Source organism: Phyllopteryx taeniolatus, chromosome 10 (genome assembly GCF_024500385.1).
Source record: "Phyllopteryx taeniolatus isolate TA_2022b chromosome 10, UOR_Ptae_1.2, whole genome shotgun sequence".
NCBI classification, from domain to species: Eukaryota; Metazoa; Chordata; class Actinopteri; order Syngnathiformes; family Syngnathidae; genus Phyllopteryx; species Phyllopteryx taeniolatus.
Genome location: NC_084511.1, coordinates 5925105 through 5947417, shown reverse-complemented (window position 1 = coordinate 5947417; position 22313 = coordinate 5925105). Strand labels below are relative to the sequence as shown.

General features: G+C 44.3%; 1 protein-coding gene across 3 annotated transcripts in view; it reads right to left on the bottom strand.

Moving 5' to 3' along the window:
* Positions 1-22313, bottom strand: part of selenoh (selenoprotein H) — a 24791-nt gene extending 2478 nt beyond the window's left edge. The window contains exons 1-5 of one of the 3 annotated variants that reach the window (XM_061787709.1): positions 22192-22313; positions 21764-21881; positions 13878-14020; positions 13475-13588; positions 8973-9218 (exon numbers count right to left, since the gene is read on the bottom strand). In XM_061787709.1, the coding sequence (XP_061643693.1) occupies positions 13482-13588; positions 13878-14020; positions 21764-21881; positions 22192-22207 (384 nt within the window). In that variant the 5' untranslated portion in view covers positions 22208-22313 and the 3' untranslated portion in view covers positions 8973-9218; positions 13475-13481. The other 2 variants (XM_061787707.1, XM_061787708.1) reach the window with 2 other exon arrangements.

Below are 22313 nucleotides of genomic sequence, written 5' to 3'. Positions count from 1 at the left end.
GAACGTTGGTGGGCAGCCATTTTCAGGTCTTTCCAGAGATGCTCAATTGGTTTTAAGTCAGGGCTCTGTCTGGGCTATTCAAAAACAGTCATGGAGTTGTTCTGAAGCCACTCCTTCGGTATTTTAGCTGTGTGCTTAGGGTCATTGTCTTTTTTGAAGGTGAACCTTTGGCCCAGTCTGAGGTTCCGAGCACTCTGGAGAAGGTTTTTGTCCAGGATATCCCTGTACTTGACCGCATTCATCTTTTCTTCAATTGCAACCAGTCTCACTGTCCCTGCAGCTGAAAAACACACCCACAGCATGATGCTGCCACCACCATGCTTCACTGTTGGGACTGTATTGGACAAGTGATGAGCAGTGCCTGGTTTTGTCCACATATGACACTTAGAATTAAGGCCAACAATTTCTATCTTGTTCTAATCAGACTAGAGAATCTTATTTCTCACCATCTTGAAGTCCTTCAGGTGTTTTTTTTTTTTTTTTTTTTTTTATTATAGCTAACTACATGTGGGCTTTCATGTCTTGCACTGAGAAGAGGCTTCCGTCGAGCTACTCTGCCATAAAGCCCCGACTGGTGGAGGGTTGCAGTGATAGTTGACTTTCTAGAACTTTCTCCCATCTCCCGACTGCATCTGTGGAGCTAAGACACAGTGATCTTTTGGTTCTTCTTTACCTCTCTCACCAAGTCTCTTCTCCCCCAATTGCTCAGTTTAGCCGGACGGCCAGCTCTAGGAAGGGTTCTGATCGTCCCAAACATCTTCCATTTCAGGATTAAGGAGGCCACTGTGCTCTGGGGAACCTTAAGTGTAGCAGAAATTTCCCTCTCTCCAGCCACTTCCTCCAGCTCTTCCGAGGTGATCCCGAGGCGTTCCCAGGCCAGCCGAGAGACAAAGTCTCTCCAGTGTGTCCTGGGTCGTCCCCCAGGGTCTCCTCCCGGTGGGACATGCCCAGAACACCTCATCAGGGAGGCATCCTAATCAGATGCCTGAGCCACCTCATCTGGCTCCTCTCAATGCGAAGGAGCAGCGGCTCTACTCTGAGCCCCTCCCGGATGACGGAGCTTCTCATCCTATTGCTAAGGGAGAGCCCGGACAGCCTGCAGTGGAAACTCATTTCGGCCGCTTGTATCCGGGATCTTGTTCTTTCGGTCACGAGCTGTGGGTTGTGACCATAGGTGAGGGTAGGAATGTAGATCGACCAGTAAATAGAGAGCTTCGCCTTAGCTCCTTTTTCACCACAACGGATTGATACAAAGTCCGCATCACTGCTGACGTTGCACCGATCCACCTGTCTATCTCTCTTTCCATTCTTCTCTCACTCGTGAACAAGACCCCAAGTTATTTGAACTCCTCCACTTGGGGATGGATCTCATCCCCGACCTGGAGAGGGCACCCCACCTTTTTCCGACTGAGGACCATGGTCTCAGATTTGGATTCTCATCCCAGCCGCTTCACACTCTGCTGCGAACCGCTCCAGTGAGAGTTGGTGATCACGACTTGATAAAGCCAACAGAACCACATTATCCGCAAAAAGAAGAGATGCAATACTGAGGCCACCAAACCGGACCCCCTCTATGCCTCGGCTGCGCCTACAAATACTGTCCATAAAAGTTCTGAACACAATTTGTGACAAAGGTCAGCCTTGGCAGAGTCCAACCCTCACCGGAAACGAGTCCGACTTACTGCCAGCAATACGTACCAAATTCTGACACTGGTTGTACAGGGACCGAACAGCCCGTATCAGGGGGTTCGGCACCCCATACTCCCGAAGCACCCCCACAGAACTCCCCGAGGGACACAGTCGAACGCCTTCTTCAAGTCCACAAAACACATGTAGACTGGCTGGGCAAACTCCCATGCACCCTCCAGAACCCTGCTGAGGATGTAGAGCTGGTCCACTGTTCCACTGAGTTTCGACTTCCTGACGGACCCTCATCTACAGCACCCCTGAATAGACTTTACAAGGAAGGCTGAGGAGTGTGATCCCCCTGTAGTTGGAACACACCCTCCTTAAAAAGGGGGACCACCACCCCAGTCTGCCAATCCAGAGGCACTGTCCCCAATGTCCATGCGATATTGCAGAGGCGTGTTAACCAGGACAGCCTCACAATATCCGGAGCCTTTAGGAACTCCAGGCGAATCTCATCACCCCCAAGGCCTTGCCACCGAGGAGCTTTTTAACCACCTCGGTGACCTCACCCCCAGAGATAGGAGAAGGCGTATGGGAAGGCGTATCGGTGGAATTGAGGAGTTCTTTGAAGTATTCTCCCCACCAACTCACAATGTCCCAAGTCTAGGTCAGCAGTGCCCCATCCCCACTATACACAGTGTTGATGGTGCACTGCTTCCCCCTCCTGAGAAACTGGATGGTGGACCAGAATTTCCTCGAAGCCGTTCGGAGATTGTTCTCCATGGCCTCACCGAACTCCTCCCATGTCCGAGTTTTTGCCTCACCAACCAGGAAAGCTGCATTCCGCTTGGCCAGCCAGTACCTCAGGAGTCCCACAGGCCGAAAAGACCCGATAGGACTCCTCCTTCAGCTTGACGGCATCCCTCACCGCTGCCGTCCACCAACGGGTTCGGGGATCGCAGCCACGACAGGCACAGACTACCTTACGGCCACAGCTCCGGTCGGCCGCCTCAGCAATGGAGGCGCGGAACATGGTCCACTCGGACTCATTGTCCCCCGCCTCCCCCGAGACGTGCGTGAAGTTCTGCCAGAGGTGGGAGTTGAAACTCCTTCTGACAGGGGATTCTGCCAAACATTCCCAGCAGACCCTCACAATACGTTTGGGCCTGCCAGGTCGGACCAACATCTTCCCCCACCATCAGAGCCAACTCACCACCAGGTGGTGATCAGTTGACAGCTTCGCCCCTCTCTTTACCCGAGTGTCCAAGACATGCGGCCGCAAGTCTGATGACACGACAACAAAGTCGATCATCGAACTGCGACCTAGGGTGTCCTGGTGCCAAGTGCATGTGTGGACACACTTATGCTTGGACATGGTGTTCGTTATGGACAATCCGTGGTGAGCACAGAAGTCCAATAACAGAACACAACTCGGGTTCTGATCGGGGGGGCTGTTTTTCCCAATCACGCCCTTCCAGATCTCACTGTCTTTGCCCACGTGAGCATTGAAGTCCACCAGCAGATCGATGGAGTCCCCAGCGGAAGCGTTCTCCAGCACCCCCTCCAAGCACTCCAAGAAGGGTGGGTACTCTGAACTGCTGCATTTGTGCATAGGCACAAACAACAGTCAGGACCCGTCCCCCCACCCGAAGGCGGAGGGAGGCTACCCTCTCGTCCACCGGGGTGAACCCCAACGTACAGGCGTCAAGGTGGGGAGCAATAAGTATACCCACACCTGGTTGACGCCTCTCACCGTGGGCAACTCCAGAGTGGAAGGGAGTCCAAGCCCTCTTGAGAGGACTGGTACCAGAGTCCAAGCTGTGTGTGGAGGTGACCCCAACTATATCTAGTCGGAACTTCTCGACCTCGTACACCAGCTCAGGCTCCTTCCCTGTCAGAAAGGTGATGTTCCACGTCCCTAGAGCCAGTTTCTGTAGCCGGGGATTGGATCGCCATGGTCCCTGCCTTCGGTCACCACCCAGCACACAATGCACCCATGGGTCCAGGCCCGGACACCAGGCGCTCGCCTTCGAGCCCCACCTCCAGGCCTGGCTCCCGAGGGGGGCCCCGGTGACCAAGGGAAAACGTGATCCAATAATTGTTCTCATCATAGGGGGTCTTTGGAGCCGTGCATTGTCTGGTCCCTCACCTAGGACCTGTTCGTCATGGGTGACACTGCCAGGGGCATAAAGCCCCAGACAACTTAGCTCCTAGGATCATTGGGATACACAAACCCCTCCACCACAATAAGGTGACGGCTCAAGGAGGATTGAAAATGCTGTTTTTAAATGGATTTCATTTATTAAGGGAACAAAAATATTCCGTTTTTCACAGTGGCCCTGTGTGAAAAGGTATTTACCACCCTTATTAAATCATATATTAATTGCGGCTAATCACAATTTTTGGTTAGTTTTCACTGATCAGACCGAAGTCTGATTACCTCCACACTTATTCAATCAAGAAATCACAAACAGTATCTGTCCCGACAAAATAAAGTCAGACAACAGATCTAAAAAAGCTGCAACAAAATGACATGATCCAAAGAAATTCCAGAACAGTAAAGAAATAAAGTAATTAATTTATCTGTCTGGAAAGGGTATACCGGCATTACCAGATAACTAGGAACCTTTTTTTGCTCAGTGACTGTTTTTTGTCAAAAGTGTTCTCTGTCAATTGACTGTCTGTTGTCGTACTAGAGTGGCTCCAACTACCAGAGACAAATTCCTTGTGTGTTTTTTGGACATACTTGGCAAATAAGGATGATTCTGATTCCAATGATTCTGATTCTAAAGCTTTAAGGATTCCATACAGAGAGCAATTGTCCTCACATGGAGAAAACATGGAACAGTGGTGAACCTTCCCAGCAGTGGCCGGCCGACAAAAATTACCCTTAGAGAACAGCAATGACTCATCCAGAAGGCCACAAAGGCACTCAGGACAACTTCTAGAGAACTGGAGGTCTCCCTTTTCTCCGATAAGGTCAGTGTTCATGACACAACAATAAGTGGCATCCATGGCAGAGTTGCAAGGCAAAAACCACTGCTGACCAAAAAGAACATAAAGGCTCATTTTACTTATGCAAAAAAAAAAAAACATCTCAGTGATTCCCAGTACTTTTGGGAGGATATCATATGGACTGACGAGATGAAAGTTGAGCTTTTTGGAAGGCGTCTCGTTATATCTGGCTTAAATGCAGCACAGCCTTTCAGGAAAAAGAACATCATACCAACAGTCAAACATGGTGGTGATAGTGTGATGGTCTTGGGTTGCTTAGTTCCTTCAGGACCTGGACAACTTGCTGTGATTGATGGAACCATGAATTCTGCTCTTTAACTCAAAATCCTGAAGGAGAATGTTCGGCAATCAGTTTGTGACCTCAAGCTAAAGCACACTTGGATTCTGCTGCAGGGTAAAGATTCAAAACACACCAGCAAGTCAACTTCTGAATGGCTTTAAAAAAAACAAAAAAAACAAAAATAATTGAGGTTTTGGAGTGGTCTAGTCAAGGTCCAGACCTAAATCCGAAATGCAGTGGCATGACCTTAAAAAGGGAATTCATGCTCGAAAAGCCTCCATTTTTTTGCTGAATTCAAATAATGCAAGGAAGAGTGGGCCAAAATATCTACACAGAGATGTGAAATACTCACTGCCAGTTATCAAAAATGTTGTTGCTGCTGAGGATGGCCCATCCAGTTTTCGGTTTAGGGAACCATCACTTATTTCACACTTGGCCAGGTAACTTTGAATAGTTTTTTTTTCCTTTTCGTAAGAAATGAAATCACCAAAAAACATTTTAATTTCATTTTGGGTTATATTTGATATTTACATTTGTTTGATGATTTTAAACAAAGTGGGAAAACTATGCAAAAATATAACTTGAGAAATATAACTATTTTTTTCACAGCACTGTAAATTCAGCGGCACGGTGGCCGACTGGTTAGAGCGTCAGCCTCACAGTTCTGAGGACCCAGGTTCAATCCCCGGCCCCGCCTGTGTGGAGTTTGCATGTTCTCCCCATGCCTGAGTGGGTTTTCTCCGGGTACTCCGGTTTCCTCCCACATCCCAAAAACATGCATGAATTGGAGACTCTAAATTGCCCGTAGGCATGACTGTGAGTGCGAATGGTTGTTTGTTCCTATGTGCCCTGCGATTGGCTGGCAACCAGTTCAGGGTGTACCCCGCCTCCTGCCCGATGACAGCTGGGATAGGCTCCAGCACGCCCGCGACCCTAGTGAGGAGAAGCGGCTCAGAAAATGGATGGATGGATGTAAATTCATAGCTGAGTCAAGGTAGGTGAGCAAATACTTTTGGCAATATAGTGTATCTCAGTCAAGTGGTAGAGATGGCTCAACCAGCTTGAATTCAATTAGGTACTCCTCACTGAAATAGTGACTCAAAATTTACTCTACCAAACGGTTGAGTGTGCCGTTAAAGAGTTAAGCTTTTATTTCAATCCCAACAGTACAAAACAACACATAACAATATAAATATAACAATATGGTCTTGCATAGTAATTGTTTCATCACAATAATCACAAAAAGTATTTGAGATTTCAGACTTCCATACTTTTTCCAGACCCTAATTTCCAGGCAGAAAGTTTGTTTTGTCGTCCAACTCGAAAGTTTGACTAAACAATTCCTTTTCCCTTGCAACGCATGACCGCTTGACTATTGAGAGTCATTCCGTCCCATAACTTTCTAAGGGAATGTAATCATTATTCAGTACTCCAGCAAATAGATTTTCTAGTTTCCATCCATCCATCCATTTTCTAACGCTTATCCGAGGTCGGGTCACAGCAGCTTAAGCAAGGAAGCCCAGCCTCTCCCCAGCCACTTTGTCAAGCTCTTCCAGGAGAATCCCGAGGCATTCCCAGACCAGTCAAGAGACAGTCTCTCCAGCATGTCCTGGAACGTCTCTAGGGCCTTCTCCCGGTGGTACGTTCCCGGAACACCTCATCAGGGAGATGTCCAGGGGGCATCCTAATCAGATGCCCAAGCCACATCATCGGGCTCCTCTCGATGCGGAAGGAGCAGCAGCTCCACTCTGAGCCCCTCCCGGATGACCAAGCTTCACACCCTCTCTCTAAGGGAGAGCCCGGACACCCTGCGAAAGAAACTCATTTCGGCCGCTTGTATCTGCAATCTTGTTCTTTCGGTCATGACTATAGATGAGGGTAGGAATGTAGATCAACAGATAAATTGAGAGCTTTGCCTTTTGGCTCAGCTCCTTCTTCACCACGACAGACTGATACAGAGTCTGCATCGCTGCACCGTTCTGCCTGTCAATCTCCCGCTCCATTCTTCCCTCAGTCGTGAACAAGACCCCGAGATACTTGACCTCCTCCACTTGGGGCAGCATCTCTTCCCTGACCCAGATAGGGCACTCCACCCTTTTCCAACTGAGGACCATGGTCTCAGATTTTGAGGTCCCGATTTTCCAGCCGCTTCACACTTGGCTGCGAACCGCACTAACAAGAGAGCACGGCTTGATGAAACCATCAGAACCATCTCATCTGCAAAAAGCAGAAACATAATACTGACGTCGCCGAACCGGATCACCTCAACACCTTGGCTGCGCCTAGAAATTGTGTCCATGAAGGTAATGAACAGAATCGGTGACAAAGGGCAGCCTTAGCGGAGTCCAACTCTCACAGGAAACATATTCGACTTACTGCCAGCAATGCGGACCAAACTCTGACAGTGGTCATACACGGACTGAACAGCCAGTATCAGGGGGGCCGGTGCCCCATACTCCACATGACTTTCCGACGGACACAGTTAACGCCTTTTCCAAGTCCACAAAACACATGTAGACTGGTTGGGCGAACTCCCATGCACCCTTCAGAACCCTGCTGAGGGTGTAGTGCTGGTCCACTGTTCCATGGCCAGGACAAAAACTACACTGCTCAGCCTGAATCTAAGGTTTGACTTCCAGACAGTTCCTACTCTCCAGAACCCTAGAATAAATCTTACGAGAGAGGCTGATGAGTGCGATCCCCCTATAGTTGGAACACACCCTTTGGTCCCCCTTCTTAAAAAGGAGGACCACCACCCTGGTCTGCCAATCCAGACGCACTGTCCCCGATGTCCACGCAATGTTGCAGAAACGTGTCAATCAGTACAGCCCCACAACATCCAGAGCCTTGAGGAACTCAGGACGGATCTCATGCACCCCCAGGGCCCTGCCACCGAGGAGCTTTTTAACTACCTCAGTTACCTCAAGCCCGGACATAGGAGAGCCCACCTCAGAGTCCCCACACCTTGCTTCCTCATAGGAAGATGTTTGTAGAATTGAGGTCCTTGAAGTATTCGGCCCACCGACTCACAACGTCCAGAGTTGAGGTCAATTATTATTACACATATATTCGATATATTTATATGTGATGGTTGATGCAAGCGCTCAGGCTGGCAACACTGTACTCTCTGTCAGTCTTCGTTGGCTGGACGGTGGTGTCATTCAAAACATCAACGGTGAAGTGTTCAGTTAGTGTTTGTCAGTTTTTGTGCCAGGAAGTGTCACTGCGTTTTAATCGCCTAGTTTTTTTTTTTTTTCCCCACATTTATTTCATCCTTCTTGTCTGCAATTTGATTTAAACCTTATGAACTCTATGTGCCGCTCCTGTCTCTTCATTTGCCCCCTCAATTCCTCAAGAGTATGTATACCAGTCATCAAAGGTGTTGTAATAACCAAATAAGATCGATGATTAAATCAGTCATTATTGCATAAAATTAGCTATTTTCTGTCCTCAGAGTACTTCATGTTTACTTATCAGAAAATCTGACAGTCTGTCAGGTTGCCATCTTTCCTTGTATAATCTGATGTCTTAGATTTTCCATACTTTTTCAAACCTGGAAATTTCTGAAATCATATTCCATAATTTTCCAAATTTATGTAGGAACCCTGTACATAAATACAACTATAAGATGGAAAAGTAGGAGGGATAAAACAAATTAAGTTAAAACGATTAGGGGGAAAAAAGCATCATATTATTCACTAAATTTGTCTCTGATGGAAATTGTTTAAAATATTCTCTAGAATGGGAGTGTTTTTTATGGCTCTTATATTTTTCTTCATCATTCCTAGGGAGTTATGCAAAATTTTTAGCTCAGTGAAACGAGGCATGAGATGGACACCACTTTCTTTACACGACGACCGTCCTCACATTATATCTTCCATTCATATTACGCTTCATATTTGTGTTCAATTGATTTCATTAAAAAAATAGACTTTCTTCCAAACTAATGCTCTCAAAAGAGTTTTTATGCATCATTAAGTAACTTTGGGTTTGCCATGAGCACTGCTTAGTCATAAGTCATACAAAAACAAACCAATAACAATTCCCCAAAATTTTTACAATTTTACTTTGCAGAAAAATAAGTATAAAAATAGCACAAATGTCAAATTTCTAATACACAAAAACACACAACAACGTATGGAAACGGAATTTTGCTCTCAAATGCTCCAGTAGGTGTCGCCATGTGTTCATAAGTGTGAGCTGAAGTTGCTTGGTTCAGAGGAGAGACTGTATGTATCCAGTTTGGTCACTCCTCGTCATTCTGCTTCCACAAGCCACGCCCATGAACAATTATCTGCATGAAAGAGAGGGTGGGCCTTTTTATACGACAGTATTATAAATTCTCACAAAGGACTATGAGGGGTGGATGGTTAAGCCAACAACATGATTTCTGGTTTGAGTGGTGCAAGTGAGCGTGTCCTAGAAAATGTAAGTTTTAGTAACTGTTTTTATTCAACCATGTCACAGCTAAAATCTATCAAGTGTCACGGAGGACAAAAAAAGTCATTTCTTCAGCTATGAAAGATAACACCTTTGTAGCAGAGTTCTTAACTATCAAGTATAGTTATTTTTTGTCAACAAACCGAATGTGAGTGAGAATCAGTAAAGCCATCACTTTCTTAGGATACACAAATAAAAACATGAAGGCTGTGTTGTTAAATTCTATGCATTCTATTTTTTTTAGGTAGATTGGTGCGTAGACTTACGAGTTAAATTTGTTCCATGATGCACATAACTCAAAACACTTGGTGTCTCAAATTATCTTTCCCCACTGAAATAAATAGAAATACCATTAATCAATTCCAGCATTTGTGCTCCTTCTGGTATGCGCCCCTTGGCCAATGGGGTGTAGTATTATACAGTCATACAGACAAACAAAGAAGAGTTTCACAACTAAGTGACTTGGTAAGCTGCAGTAATACTCATCTTTTTTTTTTTTTGCAGAGAGGAAAGAATATATGCCTGTATTGTTTTATTGCCAGTGTACAGTGGTGTGAAAAAAGTGTTTGCCCCCTTCCTGATTTTTTTTTTTGCCTTTTTGTCACTCTTGAATGTTTCCCATCGTCAAAATTTTTTTAATATTAGTCAAAGACAACACAAGTAAATACAAAATTCAGTTTTAAATTTTTTTTTTTTTTTTTTTACTAACTAATCCAAACCTACATGGCCCTGTGTGAAAAAGCGATTGCCCCCCCAAACCTAATAACTGGTTGGGCCACCCTTAGCACCAACAACTGCAATCAAGTGTTTGCGAAAACTTGCAATGAGTCGCTTACAGTGCTATGGAGGAATTTTGGCCTACTCATCTTTGCAGAATTGTTGTCATTCAGCCACATCGGAGGGTTCTCCAGCGTGAACTGCCTTTTTTGAGGTCATGCCACAGCAGCTAAATAGGATTCAGGTCAGGATTTTGACCAAGCCACTCCAAAGTCTTTATTTTGTTTTTCTTCAGCCATCCAGAGGTGGACTTGCTGGTGTGTTTTGGATATTTTCCTGCTATAGAACCCAAATTCGTTTCAGCTTGAGTTCACGAACAGATGGCTGGACATTCTTCTTCAGGATTCTTTGGTAAATAGCAGAATTCCTGGTACAATTTATCACAGTAAGTCTTCCAGGTCCTGAAGTAGCAAAACAGCCCCAGACCATCACACTACTACCACCATAATTTACTGTTGGTATATGTTCTTTTTCTGAAATGTAGTGTTACTTTTACACCAGATATAACAGGACACACACCTTCCAAAAAGTGCAGCTTTTGTCTCGTCAGACTACAGACTATTTTCCCAAAAGTCTTGGGGATCATCAAGATGACTTCTAGCAAAATTGAGACGAGCCTTAATGTTATTTTTGCTCAGCAGTGGTGCTCGTCTCAGAACTCTGCCATGGAGGCCATTTTTGCCCAGTCTCTTTCTTATGGTGGAGTCATGAACACTGACCTTAAGTGGGGCAAGTGAGGCCTGCAGTTCTTTGGATGTTGTTGTGGTCTATTGTGAACTATTGGATGACTCGTCGCTGCGCTCTAATTTTGGTCGGGCGGCCACTCCTGGGAAGGTTTACCACTGTTTTATGTTTTTGCCACTTGTGGATAATGGCTCTTACTGTGTTTTGCTGGAGTCACAAAGCTTTAGAAATGGTTTTATAACCTTTTCTACACTGATAGATCTCAAATACCTTATTTCTCAATTGTTCCTGAATTTCTTTGGCTAATGTCTCGGCATTATTTCTAGCTTTTGAGGATCTTTTGGTCTACTTCACTTTGTCAGGCAGGTCCTATTTAAGTGATTTCTTGATTGAGAACAGGTGTGGCAGTATCAGGCCTGGGTGTGGCTACAGAACGCGAACTTGGGTATGATAAACCACAGTTATGCTTTAACATGCGGGTTGAGATTTTTCTTTCCCTTAATAATAAAAAACATTTAAAAACTGCATTTTGTGTTTAGTTCTGTTGTCTTTGGCTAATATTTAAATGTGTTTGATGATGGAAAACATTTAAGTGTGACATCCATCCATCCATTTTCCGTACTGCTTATCGTCAAGGGTCGCGGGCGTGCTGGTGCCTATCAAAAATAAGAAATCAGGAAGGAGGCAAACACTTTTTCACACCACTGTGCATACTGCATGTTGGTGCACCATGTGTTCTAACAGCTGTTGCTTGAAGCATTATAACAATGTCACATAGATGCTATTTCTATGGCTTTTTACATTGTGTTTTAGCATTAAGATAGTGGACATTCAAAATGATGTGGATGTTTAATTACTTAATGTGTAACTTCTAATCTTTGTTTTATGTTTCGTTTGACCGTAAACTCAACCAGGAATGACATGAAACAGCTTGACGTAGTGGGGTGGGTGATATATATTCATAAGAAACACCTTGTCATGTGGAAATGTTTTAAAGGTTTATGAAGCTACTAAATGTAATTTCCCTCACGGGATGAATAAAGTATCCATCCAGCCAGCCATCCATCCACGACTTCCGCTAAAGATAAGAAAATTTGCAAAACACATGCAGAAAACCCTCGCCAAGTCATTTAGCAAACACATACCATATGATAAAAACAAGTACCGTAATCTCTCGTGTATAATGCGCACCCCCAAAATTCTGGAAAACCCTTCTACCCATGTATAATGCATTTTTACAATGCATGATTTTTCTTCTACGCATATGATCAAAACATAAAAGTATTATCTGTATTTTGTTAGTTTTGTTCAAAGATTTATTCTGATGTTAAGCACTTTATTTGAACACATAATACTTTTTTATTTACTTGCTCTTATTTTGAAATTCACAGCCCTACTTTTATTTAGTAAATGAGAAAACACACAGTTGTGCTCATATGTTTGATTACCCAGGCAGAATTTGTAAGATGTGTACAAATCTTTAAAGAAAACATGAAGGACCAGGCGAAACACATTATTTTATTTTAATGGGATTCAAATTAAACTGTCAAGCATTTCAAAACATTATCATTAAACAAAACATAACCATAAAGCAATTTGTGACGGTTGTTGTTCAGTCATCAGTCGTATTTAAAAAAACAAAACAAAATTTCACAAATTCTGTAAACCTATAAGCACTGTACATATATGCAGTCATATGTACTCCTGATATATTGGAATGAAAGTGTAGGCTACACCTTTTTCATAACCTCTAGGCGGTGGTGGCATACTATAATGAAAGTGTACAACTTTTTTATTATCTCTAGATGGCGGCATACATTTATAAAATGTGAACCTTTCCCCCCCCCCCCCATTTCCTCCTATACCTATGTATAATGCGCACTATTGACTTTTGACAGTTTTCGGGGGGGGGGGGGGGGGGAAATGCACATTACACACGAGAAATTACGGTAAACGGCAAGACAAAGAACGTGATCAACTTCATTTCTTTCTGCAGTGTTGTAGACAAATTTGTGTGTGTGTGCTGTAGTGACAAACTTGTCTATTTGGTTTAAAATATTTAATTAGGGTTACATTTTGATGTCACTTTAATTTTTAGACATTTGTTTAAATTTTTTGTTTAAAAAAAAAAAAAAAAAAAAAAAAGCTTAACTGAAATAGTATTGTGCAAACCTGATTTGGCGTATTCTCTTTTATACACCCTGGACATAACTTGAAGCATTTTCATGTTGAATATTGCCATACAATATTCTTGTGCAATGTTTTGTAGAAGAACAATAACTGTTGTTTTGAAACGCTGTGTCTATCAATAAATGTCCAGGGAAGCAAGTCGAGATTTACACCGTTTTTCTTTACAGGATATCGTCAAATTATCATCATAAAATAAAAATTTAAAAAGAGCTTTTTATTTGCTCATATCGCACACCCCTAGCTTGAAGCCTCTTTTTTGAAGAATATTTCACAATGTGCCAAACTGCTGCATGTTGTGAAGTGAGTGGAGTTCACTGCCAGCATCCAGCACTTGAATTTGTACTTGCAAATCAAAGCAAAAAAATAGACTGAGCGATGGCTTGTATCTCGAAAAAGTGTTAAGTCAGGTCACTCATAAGTGAGGGTACCACTCTATCTTTCAAAATGATAAACCTTCACCTTGCATCTACTGGGTACCGACAGCCTCCTGAAGAGCAGAAACTACGACATCAGGTTCTGGAAACTTGAGTTTACGAGGTGGACCCTTCTTTATTCCTGTCCAGAGACATGTCTCTATTGACATGAGACAAGGAAAGATGGTAGAATAAGATCATAATTATTCACGTTGTGGGTGATAATTACATTGTGGGAAATAGAGTGCTGCTTATACAGAGCATGTCAAGTCGAACATAATGAAGATTGACTTTCAATCAACGTCCTAATTTCAAACCAATTTTCTAAATGGAAAGTTGATAAAGTAATCCCAGTTCCAATTAAATAACTATACTATAATGTGGTAAGTAATATTTAACGGCCATACAAGTACATAGTACAATTAATTAAGTCCATTCCTTTGGCTCACCTTTGCCTCCATCTATCAGAGTGATCTCAAAGCTGTTCCTGCGGGGCTTCTCAGGGTTGAGGACCACAGTCAGTTCAGGGCGTACAGCCAACAGGGCAGATTTCACCCCCTCGGCATTACGCCCATACACTCGTCAGCTCTTACTGCCAATGATAACAGAGTAACATGAGGATGTTAGTGTTGCTTAGCAAGTTGGCTGGATTGGATGAAACATGGATTCAATTGGGGTTCACACTTTCATTTCAGATAGAGTACAAGTACTTTCATTTTTGTACTTCCCGATTCCAAGTACAGATACTTGATAATGCGGTTATGTCTTGCAATTGTGATGAAAAACATATATATATATTTTTTTAAACAGATTTAACATGACATAAGTTTCACTCGAATAAAAGGACCGCCGAAAACTTTGACCCTGTATCGGGTTTTGACACCTTTTGTGACATAAAATCAGACTAAACTTTTCCTGTTTTTGGTCAGTTAGGATTACCAAAATCATTTCTATTTGCTAAATGCCAGAATAATGAGGATTTTTTAAGACAAGAAAAACAGTGACTAAAAGCATTGACACGTTTTTAGCCATGAATGTATTTTTTCCCCCAATTTCTAGTATTTTAATATATTATTTTTTAAATTTCATTTATTTTCTGGTTTTTCTTTTAAATTATATTTAAAGTTTAGTTTTAGTCGTTGAATAAATACAATGTTTTGGAAAAAATGAATAATCATGTTTATAATCATGATTTCAATATCAATCAAAATAATCGTGATTATTATTTTTCCCATTATCACCCAGCTCCAGTGTAACGTCCCCTCCCCCTTCAGACCGCGCAGGTCCGCAAGAGCTGCAAAGGAACCCAAACAAACATGTCAGAGATCATACAGCCAATAGCCTGCACCATAAATAAATTGGAAAATTTACCGCTAATCTATATGATTGATCAGCAGTGATCGGCAGAGCAAACTCACAGATTATCAGTACCAGAATCGGCAGCATAAAACTCTGATTGGAGCACCCCACATACATATTATACATAGTATCCAAGTTAGACAAGCTTATGCAGTGCCCTCTTCCTGGTTCCACAAGCACTTTCACTGTACTCTGCCTGATTAAGCCCATGCCATTTTCCAAAAAAGCTGCTGTCAAATCTTGCCTATTTGACTAGTGCCTATCCTCCGCTTCCCCGGCTCGCGTACTTGTCAAACCGTGCACTCTCCTTTCCCTTTCTGCTCTCCCGCTGCAGTGAGACTTGTTGTGTGTGAGTGGCTAGTGTTGTCCCTAAGAATTGTGCGAGCACTAAAATTTAGGACTTGTATGATACTGCTGTGTTTTCACTCGGTATTGCTTGCTTTATTTGCTAATGTATGCGACCTGTGCGTACTAATTGTTGACATTTTTAGAAGGACCTCTGTTACACAGTTGTTGTTGCGTTGTGTAGTGTATGCAAACATACTGTACAGTATGTTGCTTGTACTAATGTATATTGTTCCTACCATTGTAAAACCACAAACCTCTTTGGACACCTTGGTGCATGTGCCCTATGTGGTGAAGAGGATTAAACCTTTCAGTCCAACTACATCTGTTATTCTTTAAATCGGTCACCTGCAGTGTTTCTGCGGTCACTAGCCAATGGGTATGAACAGGTGAGGACTACCATAGCCAACCATACTTTATGCATTACATGATATTAAACAGTAGTTAGTGCGGTGTGTTTTTTTCATAAAAACAATTAGATCATGTAATACTGTGTTTAAATGTGTTTAATCCACTACTGCATTTGCAAAGCACATTTTTTTGCAACAAAGTTAACTGCAAGGTTATTATAGTAAACGAAAACGAATGAAATAAAAACTAAAATTGAAAAGACATTTTCATAAACTAAATAAAAATAAGAAAAATGAACTAAAATGACATGTAGCATTTCCAAATCTAACTAAAGCCAGCTATAATTATAGGAAAAATGTCTGTTTTAGTCTTTTACACTTAATTTCATACATGAGCTTTTGGCATTGCTTTTAAATGTATTTATTTCGGATAAATACTCATATTCATAAGAGATAAGGAAGGAAGGTTGAGCAGTCCTTTGGGAATTGTAGTTTACTTACTGTGTTTCACTTAGAAGTGACTGCATCGGGCAGGGCCGTCGTATTGAATGTTTGCCAGATCAACTGCAAGTTTTGCCACAAAGCTAACTTTTCCGTCCAAGCTGTTTTTGTTGCTATGTTTTGCTAACGGAAACGGCTTAGACGACTACAAACTAGCTAGCAGTTCACTAAAGATGCACGTCGTTTATTCGTCTTTTGGGGAAAACTCAGAGAAACTGCAGAGAGTCTCAAAATGCCGCTGTTTCCCGCCACAAAAAGCAGTTGTGAAACCAGACAAGGAGTTTGTCTCGCTGACACAGCAGGTGAGTGAATTATTGCAACAATAGGACATTTTTACAGCACTACGTAAGCAACAGCAGGAAAACCTGAAAGGCTTTGTCGCAATCATCATGGACTCAAAAAAAAAAAAGACTGGATGCACTTTCACTGGCGATACAGCAGGTTAAAGCAAGCTTACTTTCTATCCATCCATCCAACCATCTATCTATCTATCGGTCACAAATCTGAAAGTCAACTTAAGACGTTTGCAATTTAGCAACAAGGAAAGGACAACATGCAAATAAGAACTTGATTTTTTTTGTAAGTTAAACATAAACGCATTTTAAAAATGCCATACAGGGCTCAAAGTTTACAGATTCCCCATGGCAAGTCAAAAATACTCAAGAGCAAGCTAGCAAAACATACTGTACCAATCGGGCAAGCATATGAAAAAAACTGTCGTACGATAAACACAATATTCACGTTATCGCTAATCGGGCAAGTGTATGAAAGAAATTGTCCTACGATACACACAATATTCACGTTATCGCGAAATTAAGTGGTTCGATCACATTGTGGCCTCGTCTCTGCATAAAATAACAAGCCGTTGTGCATCACAATCGACTGGTCACGATAGAGGCGCCTTGTTGTTCATGCCAGCCTCTGTCCCAGCAAATGCAGACCCCCGGGCCGGAATCGGTTGCCGTGGATCTCCGCTTCACAAAGCCAGCGTCCTGGCTCACAGCAGCTGCCACCAAGAAGCCCCGTGAGTCGGATCTCCGTGTGTCGCCGCCCCCTCTCCTTCGCCGAATTGTTTAGGCATATTCTAACAGTATCACTCTTTTGTGGTGTACTAATGAGTCAAAAGTCATAGGTGAATGACCATCACATGGAGAGGGAATAACTATTTTAACTCCCGTTAAAACATATACCTCCGCGATTACATTCCATTAGTCACAAAAATAAGATAATAGGTCCACTCCATATCACTACAAAAATAAATCCTCTTACATATTTCCCTCTCTTCAAATGTAATGTCTACATTTCAAATAAAAACATATCATAGAGGCTGCTCAGAAAAATAAATAATTTTACAATAACAGTAAGCGGAGGAAAATAAACTATGTAGCAGTCACATGATTATTTTGTATTTTGTCACTTGGCTGTTTCTAAACCTGTGTTGCCTTTAAGAGTGTTCCCACCTTTCTGACTTGACTTGAATTTTTGGACTGTTAGTAGGCAGAAATCTTTTAATATTAGCTAGAATATCAGCAATTTCTAATGTTATAAATATTTTTAAAAAATGACAAATTCTGTTAAATTATGGAAAATAATTTCTCAATAGACAGTTTTGTTAATGTGAGGACAGCATGATTATTGCTGCAGTAATAATAGCGTTTTGGAGGCACTGTGCACGGTAATATATGATGTGATGTCTTTTTCACAAAAACCTGTGGGCAAACACACAGAAACTACTGAAGCCTATTGAGAAGGACTCAGTGAGCAAGAAAAAGAGAGGTTTTTCCATATTCCTGTTTTCACCTCTTCGCTCCACCTGTACAGTCAACCTTCCTGCAATACCATACATGAGCTTTCCCACAATACTGCAATACATAGTGTACCTTGAGACTGATACTGTGATAAAACCGAACCGTGACATATAGCATTTAGCATAACATTTGAGTGACAAGCTCAAGTTTGCCATGGGTAAGTGCCCTAAAAAGTTAACTTTGAGCCCTGCCATACTACAACATGTGTCTCATGAATGGTTTTACTGTACCAGTGCTCTACACTAGCCTTTTCACTAGTACCACTAGCAGTTGGTCGCACCATTTTTTGAGGCGGTACAGCATGACCATAGCGTACCATAGTTTTGTATGAAGATTGACAGTGACTCGAGATTAGGGCTGTGCGATTGTATGATCGAGATCGAAGATCGTGATAAATTTCTTGTCGCTCTCAATTATCAGCGGTGTGTGTATTTCCTCGATCTAACACGGCGAGAATGGGGATGACAAAAGCCAATCACAGTCATCCTTGAAATAAGCAATAATGTTAATAGGGTATGTACCTTCATAACTGGAGAATGATAATGTTGACAATCCAAGGTGTCGTCATTATCCCCGAGGGGGCACTTTGTTAAACCAACTTAACAACAATAATAATAATAATAGCGAAATCTTAAGTTAATGCATTTATTTGTTTTTTTTAGTTTTTATCCATAACATTTGTTGTGGTTAGATTTATACATAAAAAGTATTGCATATTTTCATTGAGTTTGATTTTACTGTTGAGCTGCAGGTTTTGCTCACTTAAGGTACAATACTGGATTTTTTTTTAGTATACATTTATTAATGTACCAGATTTTCTAGATTTTGTTTAAAAATATTGTGTTTTATCTAAAAAAGTAAAAGACTACAAAATAATACATTTTAAAGATATAAAACTCCCTCCTCGAGCCGTCACCTTATCGTGGTGGAGGGGTTTGTGTGTCCCAATGATCCTAGGAGCTAAATTGTCTGGGGCTTTATGCCCTGGCAGGGTCACCCATGACAAACAGGTCCTAGGTGAGGGACCAGACAAAGCACGGCTGAAAGACCCCTTATGATTACGACAAAAAATGGACACAGGTTTCCCTTGCCCGGACGTGAGTCACCGGGGGCCCCCTCTGGAGCCAGGCCCGGAGGTGGGGCTCGAAGGCGAGTGCCTGGTGGCCGGGCCTGCACCCATGGGGCCCGGCCGGGCACAGCCCGAAAGGGTAACGTGGGTCCCCCTTCCCATGGGCTCACCACCTGTGGGAGGGGCCATAGGGGTCGAGTGCACTGCGAGCTGGGCGGTGGCCGAAGGTGGGGACCTTGGCGATCCGATCCCCGGCTACAGAAGCTGGCTCTAGGGATGTGGAATGTCACCTCTCTGGCAGGGAAGGAGCCCGAGCTGGTCTGTGAGGTCAAGAAGTTCCGACTAGATATAGTCGGACTCGCCTCCACGCACAGATTGGGCTCTGGAACAAGTCCTCTCGAAAGGGGTTGGACTCTCTTCCACTCTGGAGTTGCCCGCGGTGAGAGGAGCCGAGCAGGTGTGGGTATACTTATTGCTCCCCGGCTCGGCGCGTTGGGGTTCACCCACGGTGGACGAGAGGGTAGCCTCCCTCCGTCTTCGGGTGGGGGGACGGGTCCTGACTGTTGTTTGTGCCGATGCACCAAACAGCAGTTCAGAGTACCCACCCTTTTTGGAGTCCTTGGAGGGGGTGCTGGAGAGCACTCCCGCTGGGGACTCCATCGTTCTGCTGGGGGAGTTCAATGCTCACTTGGGCAATGACAGTGAGACCTGGAAGGGCATGACTGGGAGGAACGGCGCCCCGAATCAGAAGCGGAGCGGTGTTCTGTTATTGGACTTCTGTGCTCATCACTGATTGTTCACAACGAACACCATGTTCAAGCATAAGGGTGTCCACACGTGCACTTGGCACCAGGACACCCGAGGTCGCAGTTCGATGATCGATTTTGTGGTCGTGTCATCGGACTTGCGGCCGCATGTCTTGGACATTCGGGTGAAGAGAGGAGGGGAGCTGACAACTGATCACCACCTGATGGTGAGTTGGCACCATCAGGCCAATTCTGGTCCACCATCCGGCGTCTCAGGAGGGGCAAGCAGTGCACCATCAACACTGTGTATAGTGGGGCTGGGGCGCTGCTGACCTCGACTCGGGACGTTGTGAGTCGGTGGGGAGAATACTTCGAAGACCTCCTCAATTCCACCGACACGCCTTCACATGAGGGACCAGAGTCTGGGTTCTCTGAGGCGGGCTCTCCTATCTCTGGGGTTGAGGTCACCGAGGTGGTTAAAAAGCTCCTCGGTGGCAGGGCCCCGGGGGTGGATGAGATTCACCCGGAGTTCCTCAAGGCTCTGGATGTTGTAGGGCTGTCCTGGTTGACACGCCTCTGCAACATCGCGTGGACATCGGGGACTGTGCCTCTGGTTTGGCAGACTGGGGTGGTGGCCCCCCTTTTTAAGAAGGGGGACCGGAGGGTGTGTTCCAACTACAGGGGGATTACACTCCTCAGCCTCCCTGGTAAGGTCTATTCAGGGGTGCTGGAGAGGAGGGTCCATCGGGAAGTTGAATCTGAGATTCAGGAGGAGCAGTGTGGTTTTCGTCCTGGCCGTGGAACAGTGGACCAGCTCTACACCCTTGGCAGGGTCCTCGAGGGAGCATGGGAGTTCACCCAACCAGTCTACATGTGTTTTGTGGACTTGATGAAGGCGTTCCACTGTGTCCCTCGAGGAGTTCTGTGGGGGTGCTTCGGGAGTATGGGGTGCCGAACCCCCTGATACGGGCGGTTCGGTCCCTGTACAACCAGTGTCAGAATTTGGTCCGTATTGTCGGCAGTAAGTCGGACTCGTTTCCGGTGAGGGTTGGACTCCACCAAGCCTGACCTTTGTCACAGATTCTGTTCAGAACTTTTATGGACAGTATTTGTAGGCGCAGCCGAGGCATAGAGGGGGTCCGGTTTGGTGGCATCAGTATTGCATCTCTGCTTTTTGCAGATGATGTGGTTATGTTGGCTTCATCAAGCCATGACCTCCAACTCTCACTGGAGCAGTTCGCAGCTGAGTGTGAAGAGGCTGGGATGAGAATCAGCACCTCCAAATCTGTGACCATGGTCCTCAGTCGGAAAAGGGTGGCGTGTCCTCTCCAGGTCGGAGATGAGATCCTGCCCCAAGTGGAGGAGTTCAAGTATCTTGGGGTCTTGTTCACGAGTGAGGGAAGAATGGAACGGGAGATCGACAGGTGGATCGGTGCAGCGTCTGCAGTGTTGCGGACTTTGTATCGATCCGTTGTGGTGAAGAAGGAACTAAGCCGAAAGGCAAAGCTCTCAATTTACAGGTCGATCTACATTCCTCCCCTCACCTATGGTCACGAGTTGTGGGTCGTGACCGAAAGAAAAAGATCCCGGATACAAGCGGCCGAAATTAATTTCCTCCGCTGGGTGTCCGGGCTCTCCCTTAGAGATAGGGTGAGAAGCTCGGTCATCCGGGAGGATCTCAGAGTAGAGCTGCTGCTCTTCCACATTGAGAGGAGCCAGATGAGGTGGCTGGGGCATCTGATTCGGATGGTGATGTGTTCCGGGCACGTCCCACCGGGAGGAGACCCCGGGGACGACCCAGGAGACGCTGGAGAGACTACATCCTTCGGCTGGCCTGGGAACGCCTCGGGATCCCCCCCGGAAGAGCTGGATGAAGTGGCTGAGGAGAGGGAAGTCTGGGTGTCCCTGCTAAAGCTACTGCCCCCGTGACCCGACCTTGGATAAGCAGTAGAAAATGGATGGATGGATATATAATACCGATAATACTGTGATTTCGCAATATTTTTGCTCAAGTTTATCATACCGTCAGAATCTGATACCGTGCAAGCCACACAACAACAATTAATATACAGACTGCAGATGAATTTGATCATAACTTTGACGACCAATTCCACACGTTAAGGCCACAGTTGTATTGATTGTGACATAAATGCTTACCAGTGTTCGATAACCACCCTTAGGCCTTCCAGCGGGGGGACCCCTTCTTCTCCTTTTGCCTCCTTGGCGGGTTTCTCCTTCTCCTCATCCTCAGTCTTGCGCTTGCGCCCACGGCGGCCTAGAGAAGTCACGTTAACCAAGACGTTGTTTACATCGCGAATACCCATGTCAATCCATGTTTGACTCATTGACATGAAACTAAATGTTGACATTGACGCTACTCATTCGATTACAACAGACCGCAGAAACTAGCAACTTGTGGAGTTCTATATTTGAAGATACTAAATTCGCCCCACTCTGAACAATATACTGGCGACGAAAAGCTTCCAATCAACAACGTAAAAGCGAATAACCTAAAATTTTAATCCAACACACGTAAACCAGAGTGGCATTTTGAACGCTAACACACACACAAGAGCATGACCAACCTACTCCAGGTGCCATTGTTGTTATGAAACTTTCACGGGTTAGTGGACAGTACTAACATGCCGTTGTTTGAAGGGAGTTTGGATTAAACCATTACTAAACATTTTGGGAATGGCCACGCTAC